The sequence below is a fragment of the Phocoena phocoena genome, chromosome 3, assembly GCF_963924675.1.
Source record: "Phocoena phocoena chromosome 3, mPhoPho1.1, whole genome shotgun sequence".
Taxonomy (NCBI): Eukaryota; Metazoa; Chordata; class Mammalia; order Artiodactyla; family Phocoenidae; genus Phocoena; species Phocoena phocoena.
Window position 1 is genome coordinate 29,433,274 of NC_089221.1, and position 12,899 is coordinate 29,446,172.

At 39.2% G+C, this 12,899-nt stretch overlaps 1 protein-coding gene across 1 annotated transcript in view; it reads left to right on the forward strand.

The window, feature by feature from the left end:
• Positions 1–1,651: 1,651 nt before the first annotated feature.
• The window catches only part of SPEF2 (sperm flagellar 2), a 172,611-nt gene continuing 161,363 nt past the window's right edge, over positions 1,652–12,899 (forward strand). Inside the window, exon 1 of the mRNA XM_065873225.1 lies at positions 1,652–1,759. Within this exon, the coding sequence (XP_065729297.1) occupies positions 1,702–1,759 (58 nt within the window). The 5' untranslated portion in view covers positions 1,652–1,701. The remainder of the gene's footprint in view (positions 1,760–12,899) is intronic.

Sequence of the window (12,899 nt, forward strand, 5' to 3'; positions counted from 1 at the left end):
CTCAGCAATCTAGAAAACATTGGTTTCTATCCCCCAGGCTTTATAGACTGAAATTAAAGCTTGGAACTTCTTAACAAGTGTGTAACACTAGTCTTCAGTTTAAATATACTACTGGGATGACAAGCAGCAGGAGTGTCTTGGAGGTCATTTCCAGGCAGGTATTCATCCCTTAGAAGCATTTTCAGGGATGACTTATTTCCAATGGATAAAGGTTTATTAGATATATTCCCCCAAGCTATAGAGGCTGTTTTCCGAATCTGGATAACTCTAATGTGAGACATATTAAATGCATCAGGCTCCAATTTTGCTGGCAATAAATCTCCCTCAGAATTCCCATTGTATTTAGTTATGCCTGCTGTGTTGGATGTGAGGAAACTCATGGGATAGGAGATTTCAAAGTTAAGTAAAGTCAACAGTGAAATAGTACTAAACTTTTATCCAATCAGGACACATGGATCAATTTCAGATTAATCTTAAAAGACATTTCTTCTTTTAGGACATTACTGTTATTATTCTTACAGTTTAAAAGAATCATAATTTGATGTATCCAAGCTTTTAGGGGGAAAATTCCTTATATTTGTGACATACATATATATACTATTATATATGTATATAATTTTTCCCATTATTCTATCTAAACTTGTAGAAATTATTAAAGGAAAATTTTTCTTACCATTGTTAAAGACCATAAGGAAGGCTTTATTCAAGCGACTACTGCAGTGAGGTTTTGCAGCAGGGGATAGAGTTTGGGCCGAATTCTGAATACAACAAGGAAAAGTGGGGATTTACAGCCAAGGAGCAGGGTTGGGTCTATGGGTGGAAAACTACTAAGAGGAAACAGCAGGGCTAAAGGCTAAACTAACTTGACAGGGTGAGGAATGAGGTATTAGATCAGATATGGGTGGGGGATTTTCACTAAACTGATCCAGCAGGATTTTTGCTAAAACTTGACAAAGGGGCCAAGGACAGAGTTCAAGGTGGGACCTCAGAGGGAAGAGGGCTCAGAGGAGGCTGACTCGGGTTTGGGCAAAGTGAGAGTCTTTCTCAAAATACAATTTAAAATATTACCTGGAAGGCAAAACTGACCAGAAAAGAAGCTCATTAAACATTCACCTCTCAAAACAATATAAAGATGTGAATTACCCTAAATGTTAGTTCTGTCACCACCACCGACAAAACTTGAATGCTTCCTGCGTTCAGAATAAGATGAATAAGACCTATTCTATATGCGTAGCCCATACAATGTAGCAATTAAAACTGGCCATTCGAGTAGGACCTTCCATAGGTTTCTCTGAGAGACAAACAGGGAGAAAAGAATTCCCTTTCAATCAAGACTCTTTCTCTTTCTGCTTGTCCAAGAACCCCTTGCTCAGTCCACTAGCTTCCCTGCTTCGCCCCTCCGCACCCCACTTCTGCTAACTTAGCGCTCTTGAAGGTCCGCACCGCCGTCTCCCGGCCTTCGAAGCCCACTGCGCTTGCGCACATCCAGGTCTTACCCGCCAGCAGGGGGCAAGTCACCATTTTCAGTTCTCCCCGGCTGGACTCTGGCGCCCTTCTTCTCCCAGCCTTCTCCCTTAGCTCTGGCCTGGAGACGCTTCCTTAGCAACGGGTCGCCCTTAGCAACAGGAGGACGCGGGCGGGCTGACTGGGTTTCCCGCGCGTTCCTGGCACCTGCCTGCGGTGGGAGGCGCAGGCCGAGCCATGTCGGAGATCCTGTGCCAGTGGCTCAACCAGGAGTTGAAGGTGTCCCAGACCGTGAGTGAGTGTCACAGCCTGGGGAGAGCGGGCCGGGGGCGAGGGGGGCGCGGAGCCTGGAGCGCGGCGCGCTGATGGAAGGTGGCGGCGTGGCAGGCGCTAGCTGCCCGCTACGGCTCACCTCAGCCGCTGCAGGGCTTCTCCCGCCTCCGCTCTGCCGCTCAGAGGTATCCATCATCACGGTGGTCCCAATCCCGCAGGTTCTGACCTACCGTGGTGCTCAGCCATCAGAGGCTTCAGGGAGGGCTCCCTTGCTCCTTTGGAGAGAAGAATTTTCTGGACTCTATCGTCTGGCCCTGACATTGCTCCTTTCACACTCAAGCGTGGTGTGGTACTAAGCCAACGAAATATGAAGCCTGAAAGCCAGCTACCGCGCTACTAAATGTGTGCCCCTGGACAAGTTTACAATACCTTCTCCTTCTTCCAGTGTGTTTCCTCCAGTATAAAACAGATCCAGTCATACTTGCCATACGTAACTGCCTCGCAGGAGAGGAGGGTATGTGAAATGAGTTAATGCAGAATATATTAACTTTTACAAATTTCAGCAGTCTTAGCTCAAATGTACACATTAGCCGCTTCTGACCACTTTTCATTCTTCCCAAAGCTGACCTTCTTCACTAACCTGATTTTCCCCGAGCCATGAAGTTGCCGCCCCAAGTTTCTAAATCTCACAACCACAGAGGCAGTTTTACATGTTGGCACCTTCTGTGACAGTCAAAATTCAGAATAGCACTACCCCCCCATTCAACTTCTTTCTGTTGTCTCTTAAGCAGTTCATTTTCCAGCTGGTAATGTTTTTGCTCAAAGCAAGAGGTTTTCAGACCGAATCATTTCAGTCTGTTTTTCCCAGAAGCATCCTTGCATAATGCCAACTTGCTACCAGAGGGGCAACAGTGCCAACTCAACCTTAAGTCTTAAGTCATCCACAGAATTTGCTAGATCAGTCATGTCTCTGCAGCCACACAGTATTTGTTATCAGCGTTTAAGATCTTTAACTTTGGAGCTTCTCCAGTTGCCTTTCTTGAGGCATAAAACCCGGATTTTTTCTTTGCCAAACCACCACCGGCACATGCCCTGGGAACCGCAGTAACTTTTTTCCCCAGGATTCTATGATCATCCCATGTGTCTCTGACTGTTCCTCACCTAAAATACGATGCTGATCTCAGGGTGGCGTTTAGCATTTTTCTTTTCATATTTCTTTCTCACCATAGGAGCCAAAATGTAATAACATGCCCTTAAGATATACTCTTCCGAAGAAAAGCAGTTATAAATTGCTGAGTTTAATTTGTATTATTTACTTGATTAATAAAAACCGCACCCTTTGCTCAAGTCCCTAAGACTCGGTTGTATATTGAAACACTTCTGAGAAAAGTAAATAAAATTCATAAGAAATATAGAAAAACAGTAGTATGCCATTCTAATTGTAATCAGTTTGGGAATTTTGGTTTTGAGAGGAGGAGGAAGAATTACTTCATTCCGTGAATATTAAAAGACTGGAGACTTTTTAAGTAAGAATTTAAATAACATAAACTATAAATGGAAAATTCCCAGTGTTTGCTTTCCCGAAGCATAACGCCAGAAGCTGTTAGCAGAGACAGCTGCAGTATTCTGCATCCCATTCACTAGCAATACATACTCATTTTTTGAACCCAGTTGCTAAGAGGAGCCTACAAAGAGAGAGACAATCCCCTAAGTAACCAAATTCCATATTGTAAAAGGCTTTTCTGACTATAGGGCACACATTCAACTGTGTTTGGAAACAAACAAGATAGGATTTGTGCACCTAAGAAGCACACTGCCAGTTGATTTCTGTCATTAGATAAGGCATCCTATGGTGTACAATGGAAGGCTTAGAATGGTTCAGAGGAACTCTCATGGAAGGACTGTTAAGTGGGTACAACCTCTGGGGAAAGTAATTGGGCAATTGCTGGATAAGGATCCTGTTAAGAGCAAGGATTTGGAGGCCAGACTGTTTAGGTTGAAATCACTTATTCACACTTACTAGCTAGTGACCTTGGGCAATTTATTTACCTAAATTTTATGATATTCCAAATAGGGGTAATAATAATATCGCATTGAGTTGTGTCAAGACTAAATGAGATAATAAATGTAAAACATTTAGAACAGTCCCTGAGACATAGTAATGCCAAATCTTACTTTACAGAAACTATCATAAAAAAATAAAATCACCAATATGTAAGGACATTTGAACAAGGATGTTTGTTGCTACATGGATGGTAGGGGCAAAAAGAAAAAAATAATGGAAACAGTTTGAATACCCTTCAGTAGCAGAGTACTTGGGTAGACGATGCTATGGATTGTTATGCAGTTGTTAGAACAAATGAGTTAGTTGCTATAACTTTTGACCTAAAGAACACTCAAGTAGGGCTTCCCTGGTGGCGCAGTGGTTGAGAGTCCGCCTGCCGGTGCAGGGGATATGGGTTCGTGCCTCGGTCCGCGAGGATCCCACATGCCGCAGAGCGGCTGGGCCCATGAGCCATGGCCGCGGAGCTGTGCTCCACAACGGGAGAGGCCACAGCAGTGAGAGGCCCGCGAACCGCAAAAAAAAAAAAAAATGCTCAAGTAAAACACAAAAGTTACAGCTTATTGTAACTAGTATAATTTCATTGTTGCATGAGGATGTGTGACAGAAAAGTGTGGAGAGGCATATACTGGGCTGTTGACATACACAGGACTCTTCATTTTGTGGTTTGTTTAAGCATAGAAGTGTGGAAGGATATAAACCAGTGTATTGGTATTGGTTACCCTGGGAAAGAAGATTGCTGGCTTTTTTTTTGTACATCTGTGTTATTTGGCTTTTTGCTTAAATATAAAATTAAAGAAGTAGATCAAACATCACATGACGAAATAGGAGAAAAAGAGGTTTAACATTTTGGTTGAAATATAGTAAGTATCTTGAAGTATTGGAGGGTTACATAAGAGTTATTTTCTCTAATAAAGTTTATAAATGGAAGAAGAAGAATAATAAAAGTTATCCCTTCTTGAACACTTAGGTACTCACACCAGACGCTGTGCTAAGCCTTTTACATGGGTTTTCTTTTTTAATCTTTAAAAAAGCTCTAAGAGGCATTGTCCCAGTTGTACAGATGAGTAAAAGAGGCTGAGTGAGCTTGGTAATTTGTTCAGGGTCACCCATCTAGTAGGTACTAGAACTAGAATTTGAAGCTAGATCTTTGACTAGTACTCTTAGGCGCTGTATTATATATTAGAGTGTATGCTTAAGGAATATGTTTTTTTTAAAATTTACCCTCCCAAGTGTATTCATTTGAGCTCCTTTTAATGAGGATTATTGTTCATTTTGAAATCACAAGCAGTACAGAAATTCAACCACCCAGACATGTTGTAACTTCACAGGGCATAACCTAATTCCTAGATGCTTAAATGGCAAAGGTGGATTTATTGATGTTTTTAAAAAGTGGTTCAGTCCATATGTTGCTTGCTGGGACAGAGAAAACAGAATGAGAATGCCAAGTGAATGCATTGCTGTCATTGGAGAGGTAGCTAAAGCCGATTGATTTCTGGATTATTCCGAAAGGTAGAAGTCAATTTGGATAAAGCATCTCATGTTGAATTTTGTGTTGTCTGGACTACCCTGAATATCAGCAGTAAGAAAATGAATTTCAATGATCCTCAGTTGAGAATAGTCTCCCTCCACTGAATGAGGTTTCTGGGAGTCACCGGAGGCTTGATTAGTGTCAACACCTGACACTACATCTATGACAACATCTATGTTACTAAAGCTAAGGATCTCCAGTGAGTTAAGTTTAACAAAACGGTTTGTCCTGGAAAATAATGCTTAGACGTATATGTTAATGAAATGTCTTAAAATACAAAAAGTTGTTCAACACAAAATCACATCTGAAATTCAAGCAATTATTTTTATAGCAAAAATAAGCAATATAGAATAATGTTACCAAGAGATCTGCTGTAAAATTCTTTACAAACTCTCAGTTATTTTCAAGAATAAGCATTGCCTCTGTTTTACAAAACGCCTGTGAATACACTGTAAGAGGAAACTGGCATCAGAATGTCATAACTAAACATTCTCCACAAATGAGTAGGAGCATTTGAATTCCATGTACTGAACAGATCAGATTCCTTGTAAAAATGGATGCATAAGACAGTCCATATGATTTTGGATTTTGGATGGAGCTATATTGAAAATTGTAAATACCTTATTATGCATATTTTTATTGTTTCAATAGTCTTAAACATTGTTATCAATAGTAACAAGGAACCAATAAAGAGAAAAGCGAGTTAAGAAAGTTTAGTATCCCTAAGTCTTGATTTTGTAGTAGCCAAATTATAAATAATAATCTCTAGTCCCAATTTTATACCCTGAGAAGTAATAATAATAATTGCTATATATTTGGGAGGGTATCTAATGAGATTGCAAATGGAAAATATCTACCACAGTGCCTATCATCTATACTAGAGCTAGATACTCAAATATTATTTCAACCACTTTTCTGCCTCTCACTTTAGAAGTATGTCTATTATAGTGTCTGTCACATAATAGGCACTTAGTAGATAATTGTTTATTACATGAGAATGTACGAGTGAGACAAAAGTAGGGCAAAGTATTGTTTTTGACTGAACCTTATGGATTTGTTCATCTCAGAAAGGTCACCCTGGGTGCTTTGATCCTCACCTTTGTGATTTCAGAAGCTCTGCTTTCTTACTTAAAGCAACTTCTTAGGAATTGTCACATGCTAACAGAAATTACATTCTGCTGATTTTATCAGCTACAGTACCAATTCATCATGTGGAAAAGGACAGCAGAATAATGTATACTGGCAATGGAAAGTAATGCATGTCTTGGTGGGCTGGTACGCTCAGGAGGAGACCAAATTTATAGATCAGATTGCTCCTTGACAGTTAGAAATTAGACATTACCAAAAGAATCCTCAAATCAAGCTAATACTTGATGTGTTTTACTTTTCTGCTCTAGAGATATTTTATCTAGATATCAATGAGTGGTTAGATTCGATTAGATTAAGTTAGATTAGATTAAAGTCAGATTCCCTCCTCCTTCTCTTCCCCCAGTGCTTGGGGAAATCATACTGTTCAGTGATATTTTCCAGTGTTACTGCTACTACAAAAGCTTCTAAAATTATGATATTTGTGTGTTTTTCTTCCATTGTAGCGTATCTCTATTCTGAATAAGTTTAACTAATACATTTCAAGATTATCATTTACATGATGCATACAAAATTTAAATAGATAAATTATTGTGAGTTTTAAGAGATGGCCTATATTCCTTGTTAATTGGGTTTATAAGTGGGTTTCCATAGGTGGCTAAGTCTGTCCTTTTGTATTAAATCTCAGTAGTTTTTGTTTTAAAGAGTGATATTTTCTACTGATGTCCCAAATTTTAGGGACATCCTTAATTTGGACCCCCTTGTGCACTGACTAACTAACCCCTTGTGCACTAACTATACTTAATCTGGGTTCCCTTGTACACTAACTAAAGGTCTTATGTCCACATTTTTTCAAAAGTACCAAATTTTATTTTAAGAAAAAAATAGAGATATCAAAAAATCCTATTGAATATTTATTTATATACCATATTTTATAATGTATTGTAGTGACCTTTTATTAGCCTGTGACCTTACCGTATCATAGAGACATAAAATTTTAGATCTGAAAAAGAATCTTAGACATCATTGAATTCTTCTTCGGCACATGAGGAAATCAGATCAGATATGTGTAGAGATTTGTTTAGGGTTATACAACTTAGGTAGTGGAAAGTTAGTAGCAGATTCTGAGTATGCTTTTAGTTCATTCCCCTTTCCCCAGGTATTATTAAACCACACATTTTCTCATACTTTAGCCTTTCAGGGTCATTAGGAAATACATGGTTTGTCATGTAATGTAACAAATTATTTGATATTTCCTGGTTAGTTCAGCAGCATTTTCCTTGATTGAAATTTGGCCTCTGTTGACTAGAAATTGAGAGAGCAAATCTAATAACGGGAGACTGTTGTATAAATCAATGTCAAAATTTTAAGATATGAAGTTCCAAGAATGCCACCCAAAATTTTAACCATTAAAGAAGGTTATATAATATAGCAATTGAGATTTTGTTTCAGATAGTAAATCTTGAGAATTATGATGAAGTCTTCAAAGGAGAAAATTATAAAAGTTGATCATCCTATTCTGGTACTAGAAGAAAAGAAATTGTCAAGGTCCTCCAGCCAAAGAGCACAGGATACACCTGTAGTTGAACAAAGTTGAGTTTACTGACTGGTTGCAACACATACCATGAGGAACTGTGGGGCTTCTCCAGAAGAGGAAGTTAGAAAGGCCTTATAGCATTTGGGTTTGTGTTAGGTGTTTTTGGGGGAGGGCTCAAGGAAGCAGCGCTTTGCTCTGAATTGGAACCTGTAAAGGGAGCATAGACAACTCTATGATTGGATATCTTAATAAAACTTATCTAAGAAGTGGGGAGAGCAAAGCAAGGAAAAAGAAAAAGCAGCAACCACTCATATCAGTCAGAATAGGGGGATGATATTTGATCATTTTTTGTGTTTTGGCCAATACTGTTTCGGGCTGAGTTCAGACATGATTACAGAGAGATTTTGTTTCTGTCTTAATCCATCAGGGTCACTGAGTAGCCTTGTCTGGTGTTGGTGTGATGTGAAATTGATTACGTTCGGCAGAAGGCCGAGGTCTAGCTGTGAGTGCTGGGCCAACTCCTAGCAACACCAGGGCCTAATTGGGCGAGGCCAGTACCCAGCCACCAGCAGCTGCTTTTCTCTCTCAAATGAAAGTAAATTTGCTTGGCTTTTTTTTTTTTTTTACATCCTTATTGGAGTAAAATTGCTTTACAATGGTGTGTTAGTTTCTGCTTTATAACAAAGTGAATCAGTTATACATATACATATGTTCCCATATCTCCTCCCTCTTGCGTCTCCCTCCCTCCCACCCTCCCTATCCCACCCCTCCAGGTGGTCACAAAGCACCAAGCTGATCTCCCTGTGCTATGCAGCTGCTGCCCACTAGCTATCTACCTTACGTTTGGTAGTGTACATATGTCCATACCTCTCTCTTGCTTTGTCACAGCTTACCCTTCCCCCTCCCCATATCCTCAAGTCCATTCTCTAGTAGGTCTGTGTCTTTATTCCTGTCTTACCCCTAGGTTCTTCATGACATTTTTTTTCTTAAATTCCATATATATGTGTTAGCATACAGTATTTGTCTTTCTCTTTCTGACTTACTTCACTCTGTATGACAGACTCTAGGTCTATCCACCTCATTACAAATAGCTCAATTTCATTTCTTTTTATGGCTGAGTAATATTCCATTGTATACATGTGCCACATCTTCTTTATCCATTCATCCGATGATGGACACTTAGGTTGTTTCCATCTCCGGGCTATTGTAAATAGAGCTGCAATGAACATTTTGGTACATGACTCTTTTTGAATTATGGTTTTCTCAGGCTATATGCCCAGTAGTGGGATTGCTGGGTCATGGTAGTTCTATGTGTAGTTTTTTAAGGAACCTCCATACTGTTCTCCATAGTGGCTGTTAAAATGTGGTTGTAAAGCACTTATACTCCAATAAAGATGTAAAAAAAAAAACAACAACCTAGGCTAGGTCTTTGATCTTCTAGTGAAGGAGGAGCAAAGGACACTTAGCATAGAATGTGTAGGTCTATAGCCCCTTGTCTACAATCCACAAATCCCCAGATCTCTTTAGTCATTTGGTGGCAAAACTTGACCAGAAATGCTGTGAGGCTACGTTTTGTCTTTATTTCTCCCACTCAGATGGTTTGCTGTAAAAATCAACTATGTCTGATTACATGTGCTTCCCCAGACTGACGAGAGTGTTATAGCTTACCTGGCCCCAAGAGTAGGCCTGTATCTGAATTTAAGGATAGGGTCAACTATTTGTTCTCTGAGTACTGAGTTACCTTTAAATAAAGATGTTTGTACTATAGTCATTGAGGATCTATTACTGAGCTTAAAATTATGTAATTGATATAACCTGTTGTCTTAGAGTAGGAGGCAGTAATAATAACAATAAAATGACCATTGAGCACTTACTATATGCCAAGGATTATGCTACACACTTTACGTGGAATTATCTCATTTAATTCTCAAACCAACTCTCAGGAGGTAGAACCCATCATTCTCTCTCTTTTAAAGACAGGACACTGAGGCTGTGTAACTATCCAAGGTCTTGGGGCTTATAAACGGTCCAAGAGTCAAACTAGAGAATATTTCTCCAGAGCCTGTGCTCTCCTCATTACCATTTGGAATGTAGAAGGCTTATCTTCTTTTGTGCTTTCTCCAGCTGGCTCAGGTGGAGAAACACATAGACCATTTTGCCCTCTGTCCCAGCCTAAGGTAGACAAAGGCCCACATCAAAGATTTCAGCAAATGAAAATGATGGGTATGAGATGTGAGGCTTGGAAGACTGGAGGCATGGCTGAGTGGTTGCTGAACAACGTTTCCCAGATGTAGCTCATTGTAGAGCTCAGGGTGAAGAACGTCATGTATTTCTCATATTCTGCATTGCTCCTTATCCTAGAGTCAACCCACCTCTTCTTCCCTGTAGGTAATTCCAGTTGTGAGTGCAAATTAACTTATAGAGGTGGCCGTCATCAAGTTAGTCATGGTATTCCAGAACATGTACTGGGAAGGAAAATTTGATAAACCAAAGGGAAAAAAAGAATCTTTCCTTTGAGTTTTCTTTTCTTCTTACTGTTTCCCTCCCCTCACCTCTCTCCATGTCTCTTTCTCTCTCTGGCTCCTTGTCTTCCTTTCCATACTTTTTAATCTACATATTCCTGGTTATCTGCTCTTTCTTCATCTGATTTCTTGCATGTATTCTTCTTTTTCCTCCTCTTTCATTTTTTTCTATGTGTTTTCTCTCTGTTACTTTTGCTATAGCTCTTCACTCATTATTCTCTTCTGTGTTCCTGGGGTGTAAAAAAAAAAAAGATCTGAGAGTGTCTAATACACACAGAGCTGCAGACACATGCTTTCATACTTATTTATAGTAAACTACTTGACAGTGAAATAATGTGTTTACTGTTCTTCTTTGACCTTTATATCCAAAATGCCCCTATTTTAACCATATCAGAATTGCCTTATTAATAAGTCCTGCCAATTCAAAGGAAGTGAATTATGATTTTATTTTTCTAGTGACTCTTTGTAGCAAAGAGTTCGCTGCAGACCATTTGCCTGATAAATTGAGAGTGATGGACTAGGACCCAGTTATTCCCCAGTTATTCACAGGCTAGATTTCGGGTCTTCAGTCAACAGGAACAATAGACAAAAGGCAAAATCCAGTGAGAGTGGGGGAACGAGACCGCCCAAAGGCCCCTGAATACAAAATAATAGTCTTTAGATTTTTAGTAGGAATCCATAGTCTGACGATGACTGTACATCCAATGGCACTTCAGAAAGCTAAGAATAGGGACAGGCTATAGAAGAGGAAAAGGAAAGAAGCAGAAAGGAGAAAGCAACAGCCAGAAGAGGTGCAAGGCACAGCCAGAGCAGCCCGGTTGGCACAGTGAGGACAGTGGTGGCAGCCGAAAACCAGGGAACAGCGTTGGAGGCCAGCAGTGGGGAGTCTCTGAGGAAAGGAGAAATCTGCAGTGACTCAGCAGGAGGAGATGGCACACTTCTGCCTTCTGGGGGCAGAAGGAGCTATTTGGATTTCAGTTGCTTCCAAGACTACTGCTGTATGATGCCAGAAGGCACTCAATAGATTTTAGTGCTAGATAGCTTAGGGGCTCACCCCAAGAAAACAGAATCAGTGAGAATAGTTGACATCTTTTTAAACTACTTTATAATTATATTGATTTAACCTAAGAATTGGGGTATTATTGAGTCTAAAATACTTTGAGAACAGATATTGGGAAAGCTTTGGGCAAAATTGTGGGCTGGTGTCAAATATGCAAGAGTCTTAGGATAATGTGAAGTCTTCTGAGTAAGGACTCTGTACAGTGGCCTTTATGGAGCAACTCAACTCACCTCCCTGCAACCACGCACCAAGCATCAGTTCTACAAATCGTGAAGAAATTACTTTTTCTTCATTTTCAGATAGCCACCTTATTACTAGTCAAATAGATAAAAGAGGATAATTCAGTATGAATGAGTTTGCGATACTGTGATAATATGTAATATTTTATAGATATTTAGTATTGCTATTGCCTAAAGGACTCTGATAGAAATACACTGAAGATTTTTGGACGATTTTGAAGTCATTTGAGAGATGATGGCTTTGTCTTATGACAATATAATTTATTTTATGTATCGATTTTGTATATCATTCTTGAATACTGTGTAACCCTATACCCTTCACTTCATAAGAAAAATGCAAGGGACCCCAAACTAAGGACATTTTTAAAGAAAGCAAATTCTGTTTAACACTTAATTTCTTTTTCTGTGCTCATCATTACGTCCATACTATGTGGCAGGCATGGTATCAAGGAATTCTCATACGTTACCTTTAATCTTTAAAATAGCTCTCCAAGATAGATATAGATATGATGAGGGGACAGAAACTCAGGAAGCTTAAACTTAAGGAGCTTGGAAGAGGTTGCACAGCTAGTAAAAGGCAGAGCCAAGATTCCTGCATAGATATCTCTGGCTCCAAAGTCTGTCTTCCTCTGGGCTGTCTCCATCATTGCACAGAACACCAACTAGACTGGAGTAAACCCTGGAGCCAACAAGGAAAAGCTTGATTATGTTCAGCAGGCTTTATTTAAGAAGGTGCAGATGATTTCTGTAAAATTTCCATTGCAAAATGGTTAAAATTAAGTTTTGAGGTTTAAAGAAGTTAGATTGTACCTTACCTGGCCAGAATATGAAATCATCATCCACAGGTTTTACTGATAACTAAGGTATTAGAGTATAATATTATAAAATATATTGAGGGTTTGTTTTTAGATCTAAGGTTATATGTTTTATTGGTTGTGTTTTGTTTGGTTTGATCAAAAGTTTTCTTTTCCTTCAAAATGTCATATGTTATCAACTACTGATCTACATTTATTCAGGGTTCTTTATAAGATGTCTACGGTTAAACTTCAATATTTTCATTTGGTTATTACAAGATGTTTTTAGAAGTATTTTCATGGCATTTTGAGTTCAAGTTAAATTATGAAT